The 23,512-nt window shown below is 32.5% G+C and overlaps 2 protein-coding genes across 6 annotated transcripts in view; both read left to right on the top strand.

The window, feature by feature from the left end:
• The window catches only part of LOC130636600 (uncharacterized), a 56,508-nt gene extending 48,773 nt beyond the window's left edge, over positions 1 to 7,735 (top strand). For all 3 annotated transcript variants that reach the window (XM_057446374.1, XM_057446375.1, XM_057446377.1), the window contains 4 exons: positions 191 to 229; positions 3,104 to 4,174; positions 5,777 to 5,801; positions 5,963 to 7,735. The gene's annotated coding sequence lies outside the window, so the exon portion shown is untranslated. The remainder of the gene's footprint in view (positions 1 to 190; positions 230 to 3,103; positions 4,175 to 5,776; positions 5,802 to 5,962) is intronic.
• Positions 7,736 to 14,707: 6,972 nt separating this feature from the next.
• On the top strand, positions 14,708 to 23,293 carry LOC130636602 (uncharacterized). 3 transcript variants are annotated; one of them, XM_057446381.1, is made up of 4 exons: positions 14,708 to 16,102; positions 16,946 to 19,784; positions 20,872 to 20,897; positions 21,098 to 23,293. In XM_057446381.1, the coding sequence occupies exons 1-4, from the start codon at positions 15,865 to 15,867 to the stop codon at positions 22,681 to 22,683; spliced, it is 4,689 nt and encodes a 1,562-aa protein (XP_057302364.1). In that variant the 5' UTR covers positions 14,708 to 15,864; the 3' UTR covers positions 22,684 to 23,293. The 3 variants fall into 3 exon arrangements, with proteins under 3 accessions (XP_057302364.1, XP_057302366.1, XP_057302365.1); XM_057446383.1 differs by lacking the exon at positions 14,708 to 16,102 and adding an exon at positions 16,212 to 16,648; XM_057446382.1 differs by lacking the exon at positions 14,708 to 16,102 and adding an exon at positions 16,212 to 16,831.
• Positions 23,294 to 23,512: the final 219 nt, after the last annotated feature.

Raw genomic sequence — 23,512 nt, 5'->3', positions numbered from 1 at the left:
TTTACGGAGAATTTAACTCATAAAAGCGAACATTGTTTAGGTTTCTTCATTTTCTTACATTCTAATGTTTCTAACATGCTTAATAATTAAGACTCCAACATTTAACTCCTGAATGCAGATTTGTTGTGACTGACTATAGTGTAAAGAGCTACTTGTACCAATTCAATTACCTTTATTTTCTTAATAATAGACTTGGTGTTGGTGTTGATCTTTTCTAGCTTGGACAAAGGTATGTTTGACTTTTTTTATTATTTATGGATATTTTGTTTTAGATTATATCTTTTTTTATCTTTTTTCACAGTATATTAAAGGCTGCCTAGTCTCAGTTCGATTGCTAAACGGGTCAATGTCTATACATAATAAAATGGTGCAAGTTTTACCACCAATCAAGCGTTCATTTTGTAAAGTTACTTTATCTTTCGGATGACTTTGTTATTTGTGAGGTTTTTTATTTCGTGAGCATGATATATTTACAGGAGACATTTCAAGAGATACTTTTCCCATCATCGGGGAAAGTACAAAGTACAAATTTGTTTAAATTGCAGGGAATCAAAATGTAGGAAAATTAACTGATCAGAAGCAAGTTGATTACTGTTGATTTTATTAGACATTTTCCAAAATCTTACTTCTTCCACATGCCTTCGTTGTTTCCTAACTTTTTTGGCCGTTGTTTATGCTCCTCTTTATGCCTCTCCATCCAACCGTCCGTCCGTCTGTCAGTGAGCCAAAATGGTACCTGGGAGTAGTAGGATGTTTTTAAAATGAGAGCTATATAGCACGTTACTCACAGTATTAACCCCTGTTCTGCCTTTCTAAAAATACTTTAGTTTGTATTTCATTTATACTTTTTAATACTTTTAAACTTCAGTTGGATTTTTCTCTGATAGTTTTACTCTGAGAATGCAGCTAGACTTTTAAGTATATTATAATAGCATAGCAATTTAAAAGTATGGGTCCCGTTTGACACCCCTTTCTTTTTAATTCAAACAAAACTGTGTGGAATGAAAAATATTGTGTCTTTGATCACATTATTTGATAAAAAGCTGTACCTATTTCTTCATTATTTTGGCCAAATCTGATTTTTTTTAAAAAAAATTTAGCTTCCTTTAAAATCTTAACTTCTGAACTCAGAAAGCAAAGCTAATACAAAGAACGTTTTAACGATCTCCTTGTCGACATTGGTCTAAAAGCACCCCATGGCAACTTTTAAGTCCAAAATCCCCTTCACACTCAAGTTGCTCCATTTTTTATTTTTACAAATAGGTCTAGGGGACGTTTAACACTATTGGCGAAATTTGTTTATCGCTTGCCTGTAATGTGTAGACCTTGAAACGCTGATGAGAAAAATTTATAGGATCATGTGCTTTTAACGAACGTTTAAGGAAATATAAGGGTTTGAAAATTTTGCTGATGACAGCAAAGACCTGCCAAAATACAAAGAGAATTTTCTTTTAGAAATTTTTATACTTCTTGGCTTTGTCATATAGATTTTGAAACCTTGATCTAGAAAATGTATAGGATTATGTACTTTTGCCAAATAGTTGCATAGATGTTGAGGTTTAAACCTTCTTTGATGACGTCATTACCCCGTTTCAAAACGGATTCGGGCACACAGGATTGGGAAACTTACCCAATTTGGTCTCATGTTTGTCCCTAGTTACCCACACGGTAAAAAATAACTGACGTCACTATCTTGTTCCAAATTATTTGGCCTCAAAGTTATAACTGCAATGCAATAGCTTCATCAATTTTATTAAACGCATTGACTCTAAACGCATTGACTCGAAATGACTCTAAAGGACTCTAAATAAGTAACTCTAAATGCATTGACGTTGCGCCGTAACGTTAGAAAGATTAACAAATTGGACTTGTTCGGAAACATCAGAGGAAAACAAAAATATCAGCTTTGGCGGTCACAGTCGGACACAACTTTCGTATTATTATAGGCGATAAGACTGCTATCCTAACTCCTTTTAAACTTTACTTCAGTAATCCCATTAAAGCTTACAGGAATAAAAATACTAAAAATACAGGAATAAATGTGTGAGATGGCTCACATAAAGTTATCACACATATATGCTTAGTATTTATACATGTTATAGTTTATACATAGTTTATACATGTAGTATGCAGCTGAGGGTACCATGTTTGCCTACCTTTTTTGAGTATGGTCATTGTGGACAGGAAGTCTTAACCCCAGCTGCTTTTTGATTTCATCTCTTCTTTGTTTTGTTTTGTGCTGCCCCTTCCCCATTCTAATGTGGTTTAGGTATATGACTAATGTATTGACATTATATAAAAAACTTTGTGCAGTATACAAGAGTTGGTTCTGAGTGACACATAGAAGATACATGTGAGATATACTTATTATCTTGTCAATTTATTGCACATATGATAGAACCCACCTATGCAATTAAGAGCACTTCAAAAAGCATAAAAAATTCTTGGGGAACCAAATAAAATTAATTTGGCTTACTTTGAAATTAAATATTTTATTTGGGGATTTAATTATGCACGCAAAATTCTAATTTCATTCACAGATTTTGTTAATTTCGACTTGTCTTCCCACTATACTGAGTGTTAGAATGTGCTCACGTCTTTTCTGTGATAAGCAATCCAAAGGCCGGTAAATTTCTTGTATATTTGGTCTGACCGAGAGATTTATCTCAAATATCTTCAAATTTAACAGCAAGGCAACGCTCTTTTTTTTCATACTACTTTTTCGTCATGACCACAATCCTGGAAAAAATAAACTGGTTCTCGACATTTGACATGGAAATGTCCTGGAAATTTCCCATGTTGATTTTTAGTTTTGTTGATCCAAATATTTAGTTCTTTTTGCAAATATTGTTGAAAGAAGTTCCTCGAAAAGTATAGCTGAAACTAACCCTTATTTTAAACCCTTATTTCAAAAAGCAAAAAAGTTTTTTACACAGGTGTGTATGAAACTTGGTAAAATTATTGTTAATGCAAAATTGGAGAAACTAAAATAAACTTTGAAGTACTAAAAAAATCTTGAAGTTAAATAGGAGTTTTATTATATTTCGTTTGAAGATTTAAAAATTATTTTAATAATAACCTTTTTTTTTCATTTTCTCTCTAGCACAAAGGCAAAAGTCATCAGAGACTAGAAGAAATCATGCATAATATCCACTCGAGGATGTATTCTACGGTCGCCATTTTTTGTCACGTATTAAGCGAATTACCGAAAAAGTTTGTAGTTGACCATCAATATTCATCAACAAAAAATCCAGATGATGCTTTAGCACAAATTTTTAACAAAAACAAAGAAGTTGTACAATCATTGTACTCTCTAAATTATCCAATAAACCAAAAGAAGATGTATGATTCAACTAAGCAGAAAGATTTTAAGACCCAGATTGTTATTTCATCCTTGGACATAACATTGAAATACGAAATATTAACCAGAATCAAAGGATTTGTTACGTCCCAAATAGGGAATCCTTCGAATTTGATGAATATAGCGACCCAAAGCACCGTCCTGATTGTTGTACTAGTTGTAGTCATTTGTGCAAAAAGTGTAACCTTGTGGATTGCAAAGGAGCCTGTTGTGACAATAAGAAGATTAAAAAGTGTAATCATCCATGTAGAAATTGCCCTGATACGTTAAGAGACTGTAAAGATAATTCCATAGTATGTTGCAGTGAATGTAAAACATGCAATAAATGTGCGAAATGTTTGAAAGCTGATATCCAATGTCCGCTGTATAAACTTAAAGTTTCAATAGACACAATAAAGAGCCTTAGAAATGTGTTTGCTCATATGACTTACACAGATTGCGAAAACTTTCAAAAGGAAAGGATACGTTTGAGAATTTTTCAAACTAATTGGGAATCGCTGTTTCGTTCTTGCACTGGAGGATGTCATGACCTTCATGGGTGGTATGAAAGATCCAATCAGTAAAGTTGATTCTGATAAATTTAGAAGGGACTTGAAAAATGCAATAAGTGATTTACTACCGAAAGAAAAGTATGAAGAAAGGTTTAAGGAAATGCTTGCTTTAGACGATCGTATACAAGATCCAGAGGAAATGGCATACAGAAATAAGAAAGAATTAGGCATTATGAAACCAGTTGTTGATCAATTAGTAAAAGATGTGTACGAATCAAATAAGTTGTTACTTATTGTTTAGTCCCAGGACCTATTGATACCGGTAAAGTTTTTTTTCCAAAGCAATATATTTTTTTTTGAAATCTTCTATTTTTATTAAAGAAGTCTTAGAAGCATGGCAACTACGTACTTAAACAAGTATTATGTCACTCTCTGTACTAAATGAAAACAGTGAATTTACATTGACAGAAATGTCGAGACTGTCCTCTTTTATTTTTAATATACTATTGATTTTTTTTTTTCTAAGTTAAACGTCATCAAATTTTTATAATAAACACTATGGATATTATTTGTCCTGTTTATATCTTTAATAAAATAGACATCTGGAAACATACTTAACCAGAAAACAGCATGTTTTTTGAAAAAAGCACAGTGCATGTACACTTCTGATAGTCAAACAAAAAATTATATTGGATCGTTTTGTCTCATTTTGCGCATAAATCCGCCATTTTTTGAGCCAATATGATTCTTTTAAAAAAAACAGGCCTTGTCACATTCGAGGGTCTATTGTTCTCTTTCTTTACGCAAAAATTACGATCCAATGATTTTGTTTGTATTACTACAATCTTGTTTAAAATATTATTGGAATATATGCTTACCATTAAAGATCATACACACAAGTAACGATTTATGGCATTTTTGTTATTAGACTCACACCCAAGTTCAAAAACTTGTTAAAGATCACTTGCCAATGTTTACAACTTAGGACTTAGTCTGGTCTAGTTTTTAGGTTTCTCTGCCGTATTGTGGGCATCGTAGAATGTGAGACTAGCTCATTTTCAACTTTCCTCACCTGCACTACGCAGCTACTAATGTAGTTTTTTGACTGCGGAGCATTCGTCAGGCAATGCTGATTGGCCATTTTTAGAAACGGCTAGAAAACTACTATTTTCAAGTTTTCGGTTGGGTGTTCTTTTCTTTTTTGTTTTATTTTCAAGCCACAATATGTACCTAATTAAAAAATTCTTAATGGGAAGTAAACCACAATTCTGAGATTGTTTCACCTAGCCAATGCACCATTTTTGTTTTAACCTTAACAATAATTACTCAAAGCAAACCCGCAAAAATTACCTGTTTAGTCAAGCTTAAACTAAATTATGTATAAGCCGATTTTAAAGAGTTACCTAAGAAATCCCATCAAAACTTTATAAAGAGTGTTCGGAATTTACTTGTAAAACACATTTTCTATCCTTTTGCTGAAGGTAAACCACACCTTTGACCCTCTTACCATAGCTAACATTGCCCTATTTCTACACCCAAACAATCCCAAATTTTTCAGCACAAGGTCGACAAATATTACCTGTTTTAGTAAACCAAATGTTCTAAATTTCTTTGCCCAATGACAGGAACAATAAGACTTTCAAATGTGACAAAATCATTTTTGTAAGAAAAAATCTTATCTGCTGAAAAATGGCGAATTTATGCGCAAAATGAGCATAAACGGTTTAAAAATAAGGATTTCGAATTTTTCTTAGGATTGGGTTATTAGTTTTTTTGTGATGTTTTAAATCCAGGCAGGTCCATTGACGTTTCGCTTGATTGATTAAATGTGTATATATATGAGCTTAGCAGACTTAGTATTATGGATGTTTTTATTCTTATATATAAAGAAGTTTGCGTACATTTTTAAAATCTTTTTTTTTAGGTGATGATTGCAAACAAAACTTAATGTAAGTATATTCTTTCTTACAGAGGTGGTTATTCATTTTTGTTATTTTCCTAACTATTTTAATCTCTGAGTTAAAGGTTCTTTACCTAGACGTCTTGTGTAATCTGTCATTCACAAACAATTGACTAAGTTCTAGTTATTTCACATTCTGTTTATTTTTAGGTCAAATGTGATAAAACAGGTTACCAAAGTCTATTAGAGTTTTGTCTTGGAGCATATGCATTCGAAGATATTGGTGTCGTGTCGTCTTTGGAATCTAGTAAGGAAATAAATGGACCATTTGAATATCGCCGAATGATATTGCAGGATCGACCTTTGGCAAAATTGAGTTGGGAAATTTAAAAGTAAGGTTAAAAGGAAGCCTGGAAAACACAGAAAGGATGAAGGAGTGGTTTCGATTGTACTCTGAGCTTAAAGAAAGTGGAGAGTTAAACAATCCAGAAACTTTTGAAAGTTTGTTTTTTGGTGATTACTTTGAAACTGTTATGGAAGACGACAAAATTGCCTTGAGTTGCATCTCACTTGTTCCTACTTACCTCTTATTGGAAAGCTAGGGGAGAACATCAAGAGAGCATCTCAACAGTTTCAAGCAGAGATTGTGCCTGGTAACAAAGTGGGGGAAATTTTGGTTTCAGGTAGTTCAACAGCTAAGAGAAATGTCAATTTTTACTTCCATTTTCTTATGTTTCAAAAAAATTATGTTTATTTGTTATTTTGGTCTGATCAAAAAATTGTTGTTGTAAGGTTGTCTCCCCATGACTAAGTTAAATTATTCCAAAGAAGGTCTTGCAGAGATTTTAAAGACAATTGTGAAATTTTGTCACAGATTGAACTGGCAGAATCGGATTTACATATAGATAATATTCCCAGTCTCAAAGAGGTATTTTCTAAAGTTGTTAATGACATGCAAATTCAGCTACGTAAGAACAAAAAACTGCTTGTGAGCTAATGGTTCATCATGACCATATCCATATTCGAAACTGTCAACCAGGACCTAAAAAGGTTATAGACATGATCTCCAATGGAAAAATGCATTTTAAAAAATTTTTCCCAATCCTCTTACAATTTTAATGAACTACCATATGAAAATCCTCACAAGGATATTGTGAGGTATGACATATCTATGTTTACACCTAATCAATCATATAAAATGCGATACAAAGTGTTTCTGGCACTAAAGGATCCTTTATAACTTATAAGGAGGCTGGGATATTACCTGCTGAATTTTATCCATACAGAGTAAGGCCAGGCTATTTATGTGTCCCTCGAAATGTCCAAAGGATAGATATTGTTAATCCTACTACAAGCACGTTAACTCGACTGAATTTTCAAATATTTTACCATAACATTGTACCAGCAAATGAAATACAAGAACATATTGCAAAGTTGAAAGGTTTCTATGAACGTCTGTCTATAAAGAGTAATACTCTATGAGGGGTATTTGTTGACTTATGTTCAAAGATGTTAACATTCAAATTATCCAACATAACATTGCTGTGTACATCCGAAGAGGAGATTGAAGTACAAGATGGTTTAAATTGTGAGGGAGAAATCGAAAATGACATTTTTTTGACATCGGAAACAATATTGTGTTCCATTCAGCAGAAATTGGATTGCAAGAAATTTTAACTCATAGTAAAAAACTTATGCATAATTTGAAATGATATATTTTTTATCCATTCTTTTTCACCATTCTCTTTTACCAGAGGTTGTTTCTATATCAGGAATTTTCTTTTTTTGTAGCTGCACTAATTAAAAGTAGAAATACACGTTTTATTACATAAACGTTGTATTGTTTTTCTTGTCAGACTGATTATGCTTAATATAAATTCAACTTTTAGTCTTACGTACTCTAGTAATATATGTTCATACTTTTTATGTGTATTAGTATTTATATGCTCTTTGTGCTGAAATATTTGAAATTACAAACCATGAGATCAAGACATATCTCCATTGTCAACCCTTAAGCGCCATGCTTCAAAAAAAAGTAGAACGTTTGTATTTGAGTTATTGATGCTTTGCAGAAATCCAATTATTTTTTTCATGCCTTAAATTTTTTTACATTTTTAAGTGTAGTAATTTTTTTTACGTTTTTAACAAATTGTATGTATTCGCAAGTTTGTTCCAACTAATCTCATGCAGTTGTCAAAAATGTATTTCAGAATTAACTACGCATGCCAATAAAAATTTTGAATAAAAGTGAGGAATGCTTACCTTTTTTTTAATAATTTTACAAATACTTGAAACTTGGAATTAATTTGCAAAAATAAATCCATTTTCTTATTTGATTTTATTGGTAATCTTAATTTAGCGAGACTTTTTAATTTATGAGAACGTTTCCCTTAAACTTTCCTGTTAACCATTCCAAAGCCTTTCGTAAATCTAATTGATGTTTCTCTTCTTGAGACAAACTTAATTCAAACATTTACTTTGATAGAAGTTAACAATAGTATGTCATATTTGTGTTTCAGGTAATAATAAATTGTGCTGATCCTGTGGCAAGCATTTATCAGTCAGTTTATCCATTCAAAAGTAATTCTAGACACTGAGGATAAATCTACAAAATCTTCTATCTGATTGCACAATGTGATAGCTGCAAAAATTGGAATTGGTTCATCAATTGGTTTTCAGAGTATAATCTGTAAAAGGCTCATTTGTTTCAAAGTTGTTGCAAATTAGCGAAAAATAGTACATAAAAAGAAACTATTGGGTTAAAAGAACTAAAAATAAAAATGGTTAATGGTTTTGTTAAACTCTAAGATATGCGTGACATATCTTGGTACTTTCTAATGTAAGTATATTTCAGCATAATTTTGTTATCACATCATACAGAAAGCACAGTGTATAAAATTTTTGGAGCGTCTTCATACTGAAAATTCATCTTATCAATCTTGCACATCAGATTATAAGGCATGGTCTTTTCCCGAGTGACTGACAGTCGAGTATGAAAGTCACTTGTTTTAAGAGCAAGGGTGATGCCTTAGAAAGAGGTATTTATAGACGCTTGAAGAAGAAATCAGGCAAACAAAGTTATTAAAAAAGTGATAGAGAAAGACTTGATGTTGATAGGGCGCAGTTTGGTTTTGTTTCAAAGCGTGGAACTACAGATACAATATTTAAAGAATTTCTATTTTACCTTGTACATTTGGAGATGCTTTTGAAAGATTGCCACGTAAAGTTATTTAGTGGGATATGAGAAAATTAGGTGTAGACGAGTCTAGGTACAGAATTACCGATTCACAGAGTTATGAATGTAGCGTCAACTTTGATGTACATTAGTGTTTTGTATTTATAGTCCTTTGCTTAGTCCTTTGTTTTTTGTTTTAGTTTTAAAAGCGCTGTCAATGGAGTTTAGAACAAGGTGTTCATGGGAGTTATTGTGTACAGATAATTCGGCTCTTATAGCAGCGACAATGGAAAAATAAGTTGCAAATTTGAGAATTAAAAGAATGGTCTAGAAAAGGCAGGGTTAAGAGAAAATGCAGCCAAGTCTAAAGTCGTGATTATTGCCATTGGAGCCAAATGTGACCTTACATATTATGATAGTTTAGGAGGAGGCGTTTCGGGAAATCCTTTTTCCATTATCGGGTAAGGTATATTGATGCTGGACATGTATTTATAAATTGCGAAGGATCAAAATTCATAAAATTTATCAAGTGGAACACAACGGGTTAATTACTGTTAATTATAATAATTAACATTGTGTTTGTGACGTGATGCACTATTGATCCTTTGCATTGTCTTCCTAGCCGTTGTTTTAGGAACTGATGACTATAACTCCAGCTGTTGTCTGCGATTTCGTTGTTCTTCACATCTCTGTTTCTTACGATGCGCATGTTTTCTGGAACTTGATTTTTTCTTTGTTCTGGCCATATATACATCTTCACACAGAGTTTTATAAACAACATTCCTTTGCTCTTTTACGTCAATTTCTTTTTTTGTTTAGACAAAATGTTGCGCAGTGTTTCTTTAGAGTTGAAAACACATTTGATCTTAACAAATTTTAGAACTAGGCGAAGGACCAATGCATTTTTTACAAGTCTGGTCTCATGTTTTTTCTCCTTTTCGTCACTGACTACATTTTTTGCACGAGATGACACTTTCTTCGTGAGATTTCTATTGGTTTGATTCGTATTAAAGGGTCTTGTCAGTGTGAGCAGGTGACACACTGAAATTAAATTGGCAACATTCTTGCGTTTGACCAATGCGTCAAGGTGTCAAGAAAAGTGATGTTATCTTTTTTAAGTTCAACAGTAAATTTGAAATTCGAGATTGTTGATGTGTTTATGGAACTGTTCTAGATTAAATTTCCTGACTATGTTGAATACGTCGTCGTAAAGAGATAGTTGTGTACCCGTACAAAAAACGATTCGTCGAAATGGATTTCCCTGATTGTAACTTTTTGGTAGTCTGTAGAATCAAGCTTGTGCTCCATCGGAAGGTTTTAATCTGTAGTGCTGTTTTTCGTCAATGTATAATTTTCTTTTTAACTTCACCAACACAGTTCGTATATAACCCTGTAGTTGATAGTAACTCCATTTTTTGTAGACTTGTAAGCACTGGATACATAAGAAATGCAGTTGTATTGGAGAAATGTTAGTAGGTAAGATTATAGACAACAAGATATTAGATTCAGTCTGTAACTTATGTGATCTGTTGGGTAGAAAGGCGTGGTGTTAAAATAAGTGTTACCTACATGATAGGTTTTCCTTGGAAAATTTTCCGTTATGTCCTTTTTGACTAAGAGAATCTTCTTGATTGAGGAATCTTTTTATGAGGCATGTTTATAAAGTTTTGTGTTGTACGTGTAGAAAGGAATGATATAAGAATTGGTAGGTGGATTTGAAAGGACGCAGAAGGACTTCATATTTCCTAAGATGCAGGAATGTATTGGTAGCATTAAAGAAGTGATTTAGATAAAAAGATTGATTTGGGTGCCACACCTTGAAAAGATTGAGAAGAATCGTTAGGAAGAAAGAATAAAGACATAATTCTTTTAAGAGAAAGCTCATAGGTAGACTAAGAACATATTTGCAGGAGGTGATGAGGACAATTTTGATGGAGAGGAATTTGATATATCGCCACCATGAAACACCGAATTAGGCTGAGAATTATGTTAAAAATGATAATAAAGGTTTAGCATTTTGTGAACATGATATTTTACAGGCGATAAAAGAATGTGTTTGCCATCATCAGGGAAAATATAGAGGATTGAAATAGCCAGCCTGTTAGGATTATCTTTAGAACTTGAAACTTGCAACACAACTTTTTTTTATTAAAAAGAATCATTTTGCATAATTTGGACACGTGATTAACCGATTTCCCGATTTTGTCTGATTTTACCCAAAAATCGGAAAAAACCCGATTTTTGCAATCCACGCAAAAACCGGAAAATATGTTAAGTAACTTTTATTTACCTTTCAGAAACTTTAAACAGAATGTAAAAATTCGCTCTGGAACAAAAGTAATTAAATTTTAAGCAAATAGTGGCATTTTTAAGAACTTTCAAGCTTCTGATGACGTCACAAAAAATGTGCTGACGCAAGGAAAAATTTTGCAAGGAAAAATTTTATTGCTGCCATTTTGTTCCTTTTATGACGTACTATAAAAGTGTGCCAAGTTTGATTCAATTTGAGCAAGCCTATGATAAGTTATTGAGGGGGGGGGGGGGCAGATTCTGCCCCCCTCCCCCACCCCCAGTCAAAGTATGTTCGAAAAACCCCGGACCGAATAGGGTTAAAGAGAAAAATCCTGGTAGCAATAAATTTTGATGAATGCATCCGCCAATCACAATGTCATTTCTGTGGTGGAAGATATAGTAGTTAGAGCAAAAATATTTTGGAAAGAATATTAAAGAATTTATAACGTAAAAAGTTTTTGCAGCTAAACAGGGATTTATTAGTTGATTAATGGCTTATTATATTTCGTTTATACTCTATAGAAATTTATGTCAACGTTAGCCTTCTGGCACCCATATTTCAAAATTATTGTAACACGTTTTTTTTTTTCTGTTTAGCTGTCAATCTAAGGTCGTCCAGGACTCGGAAAATCATGCATATTATCCGCAGTAGGATATTTTCTTCAGTTGCTGTTTTTGGTGATGTGTTAAGTGAACTGCTTAAGAGATTTGTTGTTGACCATATTGATTCCTCCTCATCATTTCCAGATATTGCTTTGGCAGAAATTCTCGATAAGAACGAAAAAGTTTTAAAATCATTTGACTCTCTAAGTCATCCAATAAACCAAAAGAAGATTTATAACCCAAATAATCTAGCACATAATGTTATTAATTCCCGGATTGACATTTCATCTTTGGACATAACAGTGCAACTTCAAATTTTAACCATCATAAAAGGATTTGATACGTGTATAAAAGACAATCCCCCAAATTCACTCAAATGTATAGACAATGCGCACCTATTTAAGTGTTGCGGAAGTTGTAATCACGAATGCAAAAAGTGTAACCGTGTGCATTGCAAAGGAAACTGTTGTGACTATAAGAAGATTAAAAAATGTAATCATCCATGCAAGAATTGCACTGACACCTTAAGAAACTGTAAAGATAACTCCAAAGTATGTTGCAGTAACTGTAAAACATGCAAGAAATGTGCGAAGTGTAGAAAAGTTGACATGCAATGCCCGCTCTACAAGCTTAAGATTTCGATAGAGATAATAAGAAACCTGAGAAATTTGGTTGCACATATGACCGATAAAGATTGTGAAAACTTTCAAACAGGGAAGGAAAGGTTTGAGAATTTTTTAAACTATGGTGATTGGGAATCGCTGTCTAAAAGTTTCAATATTGCATTGGAAAACATCATAACGTTCCTTGGTGATATGAAAGACCCAATCAGTAAATTTGAATCTGACAAATTTAGAAGGGACTTGGACGATGCAATAAGTGATACACTGCCGAAAGAAAAGTATGAAGAAAGGATTAATGAAATGCTTGCTTTAGACGATCGTATATTTAAAGTAGACGAAATGGCATACAGAAATAAGAAAGAAATAAGCATTATGAAACCAATTGTTGATCGATTAGTAAAAGATGTGTACGAATCAAGTAAGTTGTTACTTATTGTTTAGTCCCAGAACCTATTGATACCGGTAAAGTTTTTTTCCAAAGCAATATTTTTTTTTAAATCTTCCATTTCTATCAAAGAAGTAATAGAACCATGGCAACTATATACTTAAATAAGTATAATGTTACTCTCTGTACTAAATGAAAACAGTGGGTTTACATTGACGGAATTGTCATGACTGCCCTCTTCTATTTTTTTTTTAATTTTTATGATAAATACTGTGGATTTATAATGTCCAGCATGTTTGTATCTTTGATAAAATAGACATCTGGGAAAATACTTAACCAGAAAACTGCATATGTTCTTTTGGTAAAAAAGGCACAGTGCTCGCGCGCTGTTGATAATCAAACAACATTGGATTGTTTTGCCTTAGTTGCGCATAAATCCACCATTTTTGAGACAATAAGATTCTTTAAAAAAAGCAGACCTTGTCACATTCGAAGGTCTCTGGTTCTCTATTTTTGTGCAAAAATCATGATCCAATGACCAAATAAATTTTGTTTGTATTACTAAAATTTTTTAGAAATATTATTGCAATATGCTTACCATTAAAGATCATACCCACAAGTAACGATTTACGGCCTTTTTTTATTAGCCTCACGCACTTTCACCTGCGAATTTTTAAAAACGGACTTAGGACTTAGATTATTTGGTTGCATCAGACACCTCAAACTGTGATAATTTATTGCCGACGTCAGCATGGTTCATTTTCTAGATTTCTTGGCCGTATTGTGGACATCACAGAAAGTGAGACTAGCAAATTTTCAACTATCCTTACCAACTTCCACAGTCTTTTGACTGTGAAGCATTCGTCAGACAATGCTGACAGGCAATATTGGAAAATGATTAAAAAACTGCAATTTTCAAGTCAGTTGGATGTTCTTTTCTTTTTTCCCTTATGTGGAAGTCAAGAACAATATGTACCTAATTACCACAATTCTTAATGGAAAGTAAACCACAATTCTGAGATTTATCTATTTGTTTCACGTAAACCAATGCACCATTTCTTGGCACACCCTTAACATTATCTACTCAAAGCAAAGCCACAAAAATTACCTGTTTAGTCAAGTTTAAACTGAATTATGTATGCGGCGTACATAAGAAATGCTATCTAAAACCTTATGAAGAGTGTAAAGAATTTACTTGTTAAAACCCATTTTCTATTCTTTTCCTGAAGGTAAACCGCACCTTTTAGTCTACTAACCCTAACTCTAACTCTAACTCTAACCCAAACAATCCTAATTTTCTCAGCACAAAGTAGCCAAATCAGTGAGAGGTGTACCCCCTCCCTTGTAAAGCACAAATTACGCTTCATGTTAGTCATAGAGTATTACCTCTTCTCTTTTAGTAAACAACATTTTCTCTTTATTTTTGCGCAATGACAGGGACCAGTAGATCATTAGTTTATTCTGAATTTTTTGCACAATGACAGGGAACACTGAACCCCCGAATGTGACGAAGTCAGTTTTCAGTGAAAAATCTTATTTTTTTACAAAATGACAAAGTTATGTGCAAAATGAGCATAAACGGTTCAAAAATAAGCATTTTAGAATTTTTTAAAGGTAGGCTATTGAAGTTTCGCTTGTTTTAATTAATTAAATGTATATATATGAGCTTAACAGACCGAATATTATGGATGTTTTATTATTATATACCAAGAAAGTTTGCGTACATTTTTAAATTCTTTTTTTAGGTTATAATTGCAAACAAAACTTAATGTAAGTATATCCTTTCTTAAAGAGGTGGTTATTTATTTGTTGTTTTCTTAATCATTTTAATCTCTGAGTTAAGGCTCTTCACCGAGACGTCTCTCTTAGTAGTCTAATTTTACCCCAGGTATTTAATTTAAAGAAGGTACCGTATTTAAGGGTGTGTCAAGGTATGTGAGAATTTAAATACATTTTCACCAATTCAGTTTTATATTTTGAACATATTGAACATATTAATCAAATAGTCAACTTAGATAGATAGCCTGATTATTATCTCTCGGAAAGTGATAAATATTTAAAAGCCCCTTCATATGGAATCAACATGTTTTTATTCGAAGGAGACAAACTTTATCAATGTAAAAAGTAGAATGAACAAAAAAACAAAAACAATGGCTCCTTTAAGGAATGCTGAAAGGGAAAAGATGGAAAACCGACGTTTAAAATAAAGTCCAAGCATTCCCACTCTGAATCAGCATATCTATTTTTGTATTATTTAACAAAGCTATTTCTTGAAAATACTGAACTTTTTTGTTCAAACTGTTTTTCAAAATGTTTTCTAACATTTTTTTGTTTTGGAGATATTTTGTATAAAAATTTTTTCAACATTTTGTGAAATAAAAAAAATAGTTTTCAGATCAAACATTTCTGTCCACGCTTGGCTTGATCTCCACCCCAGAGTTTTGCGAAAAAGGTTAAAACGTAAAACGTAGTACTCTCCTAAAGAAGTACTCTCTTAAATAAAGTGAAAAAGAGTTTTAAAGTTTCTTATAGAAATCTTAAGCTTCTGCGTAACACATTGTTGACTATAGTAACGAGCATTTGGTGACAGTTTTTTTAACATCTGTTTATGCTGCTCGTGTTCGCACACATGAGTAGTAAAAATTAATACCTGGCATGATTGCATGTAAAATATGATTTTTGTCACAGAAAAAAAGAAATTTGTCACAATTTCTTTTCTTTTTTTAAATTATTTAACTGAAATACATTTTTAAAAAGCTTTTTTTCTACAATTAGAAAGCCCAGATTTTATCTATCCAATCACTAAATTTTTTTCCCTGTACTCACACGCCTTAAAACATGAACACGTTCACATTATGATTTATCTTTAAAGTCTTGTTTAAGAAACTAATTAGACACACAGTAACCACAATTCATGGTTCTCTTTACCAAATAAATCTCAATTCTTTAACAGATTTGCACTATATCTTGTTTTTGGCTCACATACACATGCAGAGTAATATAATCTATTTTATTGTGGTTTAGATTTGAAAGAATGCATGGTAATGAGTGTCTTCTGAAGCTTCCTGTGCAGTTGATTGTCACTCAAGTTTCAGTCAGTGAGAATAAGGGTGACTGGAAAGAAGTTCAAGAAAATTCATTGAAATTTGATGGGTTTTACCTGTTAGTGAAGATGAATTTTAAGGATGGAAGTAGTTATAGCTTTCAAGTGATTGGTAATAGAATGGGTTTGGACCGAAGTGAGGAATTTTGCAGTGAAAATGCTATATTTAGTAAGTTGCATATTTTTTGTTATGCTGTGTCAAGTAAATGCTTTCTAAATAAAGTCAAAAGTGTAGAGTTTCATTACATATTACCTTCTAGAGAGGTGTTTATTTGAGAAAATTTGCTGGTGTAATTCTTTACCCTTAAATTATTGAAAATGAGCACATTTCAAGAGCTTGAGTACAACTAAATAACTTAGCATCATAATTCCATCGAAAGCCATGTAAATGTACCATGTAAAGTGTATAAGATTAGCCTTAGAGGCAACATACTTAGTTTTATGTCAAAATATTTTTATCAAAAATTTAGGCACTCGTCTCTAAATAGAAGAGATATTAAAGCATTTGTATTTGTCGCAAAGGCAATTTAATTTTTTGTGACAAAACGTTGGAAACAACATTAGGCAACACAAGTCAATCTACTTTGCCATGTTGATGTTCTTTTATATCTCATAGGCTGTTTTCAGTGACTTTCCATAGTTCTGAGCAGATTATCTTTCATGTTAAGTATATTGTGGGGCACTTATTGCTCAATCCGTCATAAAAGACACTTCTGTAGGTTCACCTTTACTTTGTTTTTTTTTTCATTTTGCAGGCAAAAGGTTAACAACAGCTATTTTCATATCAGACTCACACCGTTGCTTTGTGCTTGTGAAAATTTACTTGTCAATTTCCACAGTGGGATTTAAGACAGGATATACTCATGACATTTTAACACTGTGTTATATCTAAACTCAAGTATGTCTGCTACGAGTACGAAGTTTAAAAAATTTCTCTGGATTTTGTAGTAGCAGATAATTTTAATTTCTTTTGCATCTGCTGTGATTTAGAGATGTTATTTTACATTTTTAGAAGCCAATTCTTCATATCAGTGGTATTCCATATTAGGAGTTGGTTTTATATGTTTTGGAAATTGCCTTCCATCAAGCCCACGTAGTGTAATGAAGAATATGAAAAGACATCAACTACAAACTCCTACTGAAGTTGAGCATGAAGTTTATACTTCAGCTGGTCCTATGTCTAAAGTTGTTTCTAAGAAAGATTGGTATACGTCATGTCTTAAGTTTGTAGATCGCAATTATGACAAATCCTGCAAACAAACAATACAACTTCCAGTTGATTGTTTGCAAGATACTCTTACAAGCAAATTTGTGAATGTCCTTAAAGCCTGGTGCTGTTCCTATCAGAATGAAGAGAAGGTGCGTGGAATGGTTCTAAGCAGTTATGATTCACGTAAACATGCGGAATTTTTGGATTATAATATGGATGTCATTAGTAAAGAATTGAAGTTATTGCCAGATAATGACTTTGATAATCGATTGTTGGTTTATCATCCCACATTGCACGTTATTCTCAATGTAAGATATTTGACATTGAGCAATTGTGTCCAACTTCAACATGCTATGTGTGTTAGCTGTGATGACATCAAACTAGAAATGCTAATTCACAAAGATATTCTCTTCCAAAGTGATGTTATCTTCATTAGCTTACTTGTAGTACCCAAGCTTGACCAGTTAGCAGATGGAGCTACTTTTAACACTGGTTCTTCTTATGACATGTTGCTTCTTTCATATGAAGATCTCAGTAACCTTGATTCTTTTATTAAGAAATGGGAAAGAGGTATCCATAACCATCTTAAAAAGATGAGAAAAGACCTTCAATTAAACACTAAAGAAGGCAATAAAAAGCAAGACATTTTTTTAAAAATGTCTAGTACGGTTATTGGCTATATGGCTACTGCAGAAGCTTTTTTGCCGTCACTAAGAAAAATGAAGCTGCCAGTTATGTGTGATAATGTGCATATGCAAGTGAAAACAGTTTTGCTAACAACTAAGCAGCAGGAAGTTCTATGCTCAAATGAGCGCAAAATTATTCTTACGGGATCATTTGGTTCTGGTAAAAGCATTCTTGGTCAGTTAACAATGAAGCAGCTCTATGAAAAGGCAGAAGAAGATGTGAAGATCTATTATGTGTGTTGTGAATCTCAGTGCTTGTTTCAATCAACAGTTCAGGAAATAGCTAAACAAACTTGCTTGAAGATTAAAAAGGCAAATGCTCAGATTATAGCAAGAAACCTGCTTCAACTGAAACAAGATTTGGGTCTTGATGAAAGTGTGAATTTGTCAAGAGTAATAAAATTGATATATGAGAGAAACAAGAATGTATTGGTACACTTTGTGTTTGATGAATACGATGCTGAAAATTTGGACAACAATGAAGCTAACGAAATCAAAAATGTAATAAAAGATCAAACATATCCAAAAATTGACGAGTCGGTTATGGTATTGATCACACAAAGTATGGAAAAGCACAGAGAGTACGTAAAGATTAACCAGAATGGCAAAGAGAGGAGACAAGCCCATCTTAAATATCAGTTTGATAAAACCGGATTAAAAAGATTTGATTTGCCAACGACGATGAGGACAACAAAACGAATTAATGATCTCATAAAAGTGTGTATTAAGCACTTTGAAGGGAACCCAAGTGTTTTTAACCACCCAGAGTTGTCAAGTGAAAGGCTTTCTGTTCGTAAAAGGCCCTCAAAGCGTGTGTCCGAACACAATCCCGTCAATGATAGTACTACACCAAATAAAGTTTCAACAAATAGATACTATAAAACTAACCCCCCCATTTTGGTACGTTTAGAAGCTGAAGAAAAACCTTCCGTGGACGAAACTAAGATTGCAAAAATTCCTGTAACAAATGCACGATCTACACTTCCCTCACCACAAGTGACAGATCAGGAAAAAAAACATGATACCAAATTACATGAAATAATAGGAAAGGAAAGACCTATAACGGAAATGAAGCGTTCGCTGGATAACCAAGCAACAAAATTTAGGCCTAATAAAAAAATAGTTCAAGAACTAGTGAATCTAGATGTTGCCTTTAAATTATCTAATGCGAATCAGGTACATTCAGAGGAAAAGACAAGGACCGAATTTAAATTTAATGGAACAAACCATATTGGTCATAATATATTTGGAGAATGGCCTACCTTAGTTAGTATTCACAAAAATTCTGATAGTTCCTACTCTCCTCGTGACATTGTTGCCTATTGCAGTCTATGCCTGTCAAAGATCGCAGAGAAAGTTATAGATGATATCGAGGGACTGGTGGTACTGTCTTGTGATCAGGAATCTGCACTAATGGTGAAAAATGCATTTAGTCTTATAAATAAAGAAAGCATTTGTTACACACCTGCTTTCCCTTCAAAAGGCCAAGCTCAGTCTAAAGAAGATATTCTGAAATGTTGCAGATCAGAAAACTGTATCCTTATAACTGACTTTGTTGGGTTTATGGGGATGGAGGCTGAGAAACTATGGGTTGTTGTTGATAAATATGATCACTTTTTAAAGCAACATCTTGTGGAATCACTAGGCAGGTGTACAAGTGAGTTGGTTATTATTAAATATGACAATCCAGGGAAGAAAGAAGAAAAACCTAATGAGGTTATTAAGATGATACTCCAGGACTGGGAAGAGCTTGTGGAAAACATTACAGTAGAAGCAATAAAACGACAAGGCACCCAGCAACTATTTGTGGAACTATCTCGTGATAAAGGAATAGTAAAGTATGGCCTTAATGTGATGTCGCCTCAGTACAAGAAGGAGATTGATAATTTAAATAATATGAAAGATGAAAGTAACCACAGTACTGACCATAAAGCTGTAATGGACACAATTAAAAGGTATCTATATCTATATACAATCTTTTTCTAATGTTTGCATATAACTGCTAAAATGTTGATTCCACGCCATATTTAGTTCGGAAAATTTTAAGCATAAAACATTCTGAATATGTGCATTGGTAATATTTAATTTTCCTCTCAAAACCTTTTCTTTTTCTGCTAGTTCTGGAGTAAGTATAAATATTTTAACTTGTATTCTTAAGCGAGAAGAGAAAATGTTTTTTTTCCTTTTCCAACCGGAAGGTGTAGAAATCTCTATCTGAATAGATTGGTGTTTAATACCTTACGTCATGTCTAATGAAACTTTAGAAAGTATTAAGTTGATAAAAATAGACTAAAAAGTGAAAATGGGTCCATAGGGTAAAAGTTGAATTGTACCAATTTCACACCTTTTTGTACAAAATTCTTGAAGAAGAAAAGTTTTACCAATAATAGTATTTTGTTAAAAATATCATTTTAAATTTGTATTTAGACAATTTTTAGCCATTCAAACAGTTGATTAATTTTTATGTAAACAAGTTTTCTTTAACATTATGGACAATATGGACCTTAACTTGTACGAAAATGATTTTGACTTATTCTGGAAGTCGGCAGAAACTTTTAATTGAAAATGCACGTTAAGCAAAAAAAAGATTGGATTTTACGAGCTCTAACTTTTCAGAACATTATGATTTTCATCTATTTTTGTTTAAAATTGAGCTCTGGAATAACAAAGTTAAAAGTTTGTGCAGAGTTTTTTTTTTTCTTCGTTTATATTTTTCTAGGAATAGGCTTCTGATTTTTATAAAAGATTCATAGATAAAAAATTATAAAAGTATTCTCGCCGGTTTATGGCTGTATGATTTATTAGACTTTCTGTTAGATGTTGGAGCTTGGACGGTGCGATACTATATAAAGCGTCGTGAAATTCTATGCTATACGCGATCTTTGTTGTTATCAACGTTTCTCCTAAATAATTATTTTTTTCATACAATTTCGCAATCAATGAAGCGATATGGCCACCGTAATGTATTTTACCTAACATTTCTAGATAAACCATACCATTTTTTAAAACTGGTTCTAATTTGAATTTTTGTCTTTATTTTAGGAATGCACACGACCCATATTTTACAAGTGAGTTGATCTATTGCATCCTTTTTTTGTACGAAATAGTAAAAAAGCTAAAAGTGCAAATTTTCCTACCTGTTGGTGCACAGAGAAAGTTCTAAATAGTTTGTTTTATTTAAATAAAAAGTAAAATAATGTATCATAGGATTGTGCAATTGGTCATAGAAAATAAATTTGTAGTAATTATACATTATGTTTATTTTTAGGTCGAATCAAAGATATGTTTAATTTAAGTGACAAAACAGGCTATCAAAGTCTATCAGAATCTTGTCTTGAAGAATATGCATTCGAAGATAGTGGTATCGTGTTGTCTTTGGAATCAAGTGAAGAAATAAATGGGCCATTTAATTATCGCCGGATGATATTGGAAGATCGATCTTGTGTCAAAATTAAGTTAGAAAATTTAAGAGTGTTGTTAAAGGGAAATCTCGAGAACAAAACAAGGATGCAGAAGTGGCTTAAATTGTATTTCGAGCTTAAAGAAAGTGGAGAGTTAGCCAATCAAGAAACTTTTGAAAGTTTATTTTTTGGTGATTATTTTGAAACTGTTATGGAGGATGACGAAATTGCCTGGAGTTGCATCTCATTTGTCCCTACTTACGCATTTGGCAAGATTATTGGAAAGCGAGGAGAGAACATCAGAAGAATATCTGAACAATTTCGAGCAGGGATTGTGGCCGATAAAGAAGTTGGAAAAATCTTTGTTTTAGGTAGTGCAATGGCACGGAAAAATGTTCAATCCTACTTCCGATTTGTTAAGTTTAAAAAAGAATATGTTGATTCGTTATTTTGGTCATATCAAAAACTCGTGTTTGTAGGATTACAAACTCATGACTCTGTAGAACTAATTCAAAAAATGTTTTGCAAAGACTGTGAGCGTAACTGTGAAATGTTGTCACTGATTGATCTGCCAGAATCTGATTTAAGCATGAACAATATTCCTAATCTCAAGGAGCTATTTTCTAAAGTTGTTAGTGACATCCAAATCTTATTACGCCAAAACGAAGCAAATACTTGTGAGCTAATGGTTCATCATGGACATATCCATATTCCAAACTGTAAACCAGGACCTAAAAAGGTTGAAGACATTATCTCTAATGGAAAAATACATTTTAGAAACTTTTCCCAATCATCTTACAATTTTAGTGAATTGCCCTATGGAAATCCTCATAATGATTTTGTGAAGTATGATATATCTGTGTTTATACCTAATCAATCATTTGAAATGCGATACAAAGTGTTTTTAACGCCAAAGAATGGTAATGTTTCCTTCATAACTGAGGAGGAAGCAGGGATATTACCTGCTAAATTTTATCCATACAGAGTAGGGCCAGGCTATTTATGTATCCCAAGAAATGTCCGAAGGATAGATATTATTGATCCTACTACAAACACATCAACTCGTCTGAATTTTCAAATATTTCAACATAACATCGTCCCTGAAAGTGAAATGCAAAAACATATTGGGAAGTTGAAGAGTTTCTATGAAAGCCTGTCTATAAAGAGTAATACTCTATATCTTGACATTGGAACTCCTCCTGAGGGGTATTTGTTGACTTATGTTCGAAGATGTGAACGAAAGACATTCAAATTATCAAACATAACATTGCTGCGTACATCCGAAGAAGAGATTGAAGTACGAGATGGTTTGAATTGTGAGGGAGAAATCGAAAATGACATTTTTTTAACATCGAAACTTATTCAGGGAAACGATATTGTGTTACATTCAGCAGAAATTGGATTGCAAGAAATTTTAACTCATAGTAAAAAACTTATGCATAATTTGAAATGATATATTTTTTATCCATTCTCTTTCACCATTCTCTTTTACCAGAGGTTGTTTCTGTATCAGGAATTTTCTTTTTTTGTAGCTGCACTAATTAAAAGTAGAAATAAAGACACGTTTTATTACAAAAACGTTGTATTGTTTTTCTTGTCAGACTGATTATGCTTAATATAAATTCAACTTTTAGTCTTACGTACTCTAGTTATATATGTGCATACTTTTTATGTGTATTATTATTTATATGCTCTTTTTGCTGAAATATTTGAAATTACAAACCATGAGATCAAGACATATCTCCATTGTCAACCCTTAAGCGCCATGCTTCAAAAGAAGTAGAACGTTTGAATTTGAGTTATTGATGCTTCGCAGGAATCCAATTATTTTTTTCATGCCTTAAATTTTTTTTACATTTTTAAGTGTAGTAATTTTTTTACGTTTTTAAAAAATTGTAAAAACGATGGGTAAACATGTGTGTGCGTTTTATTTATAAATGTTTGGAGTTTTATATGTGGGTTTATATCAAATGTGTTTGAATATCTTACATTTGCAGATATATTAAATTTTTTAAATTCATAGTATGTTAATTATTAGATAATAAATAAGAGTTGTAGAGTGGTTTTTCAGTTGTATGTATTCGCAAGTTTGTTTCAACTAATCCCATGCACTTGTTAGAAAATTATTTTAGAATTAGCTACACGTGCCAATGAAAATTTGAATAAAAGTTAGGAATGTTTACCTTTTTTTTAATAATTTCACAAATTATCGAAATCAAAGTCTTACGAAATTTTGGCTGAACTAATTTGCGAAAATAAATCCATATTTTTTTTTATTTCAT

Source organism: Hydractinia symbiolongicarpus, chromosome 3 (genome assembly GCF_029227915.1).
Source record: "Hydractinia symbiolongicarpus strain clone_291-10 chromosome 3, HSymV2.1, whole genome shotgun sequence".
Taxonomy (NCBI): domain Eukaryota; kingdom Metazoa; phylum Cnidaria; class Hydrozoa; order Anthoathecata; family Hydractiniidae; genus Hydractinia; species Hydractinia symbiolongicarpus.
This window is presented reverse-complemented; position numbering and strand designations above follow the sequence as displayed.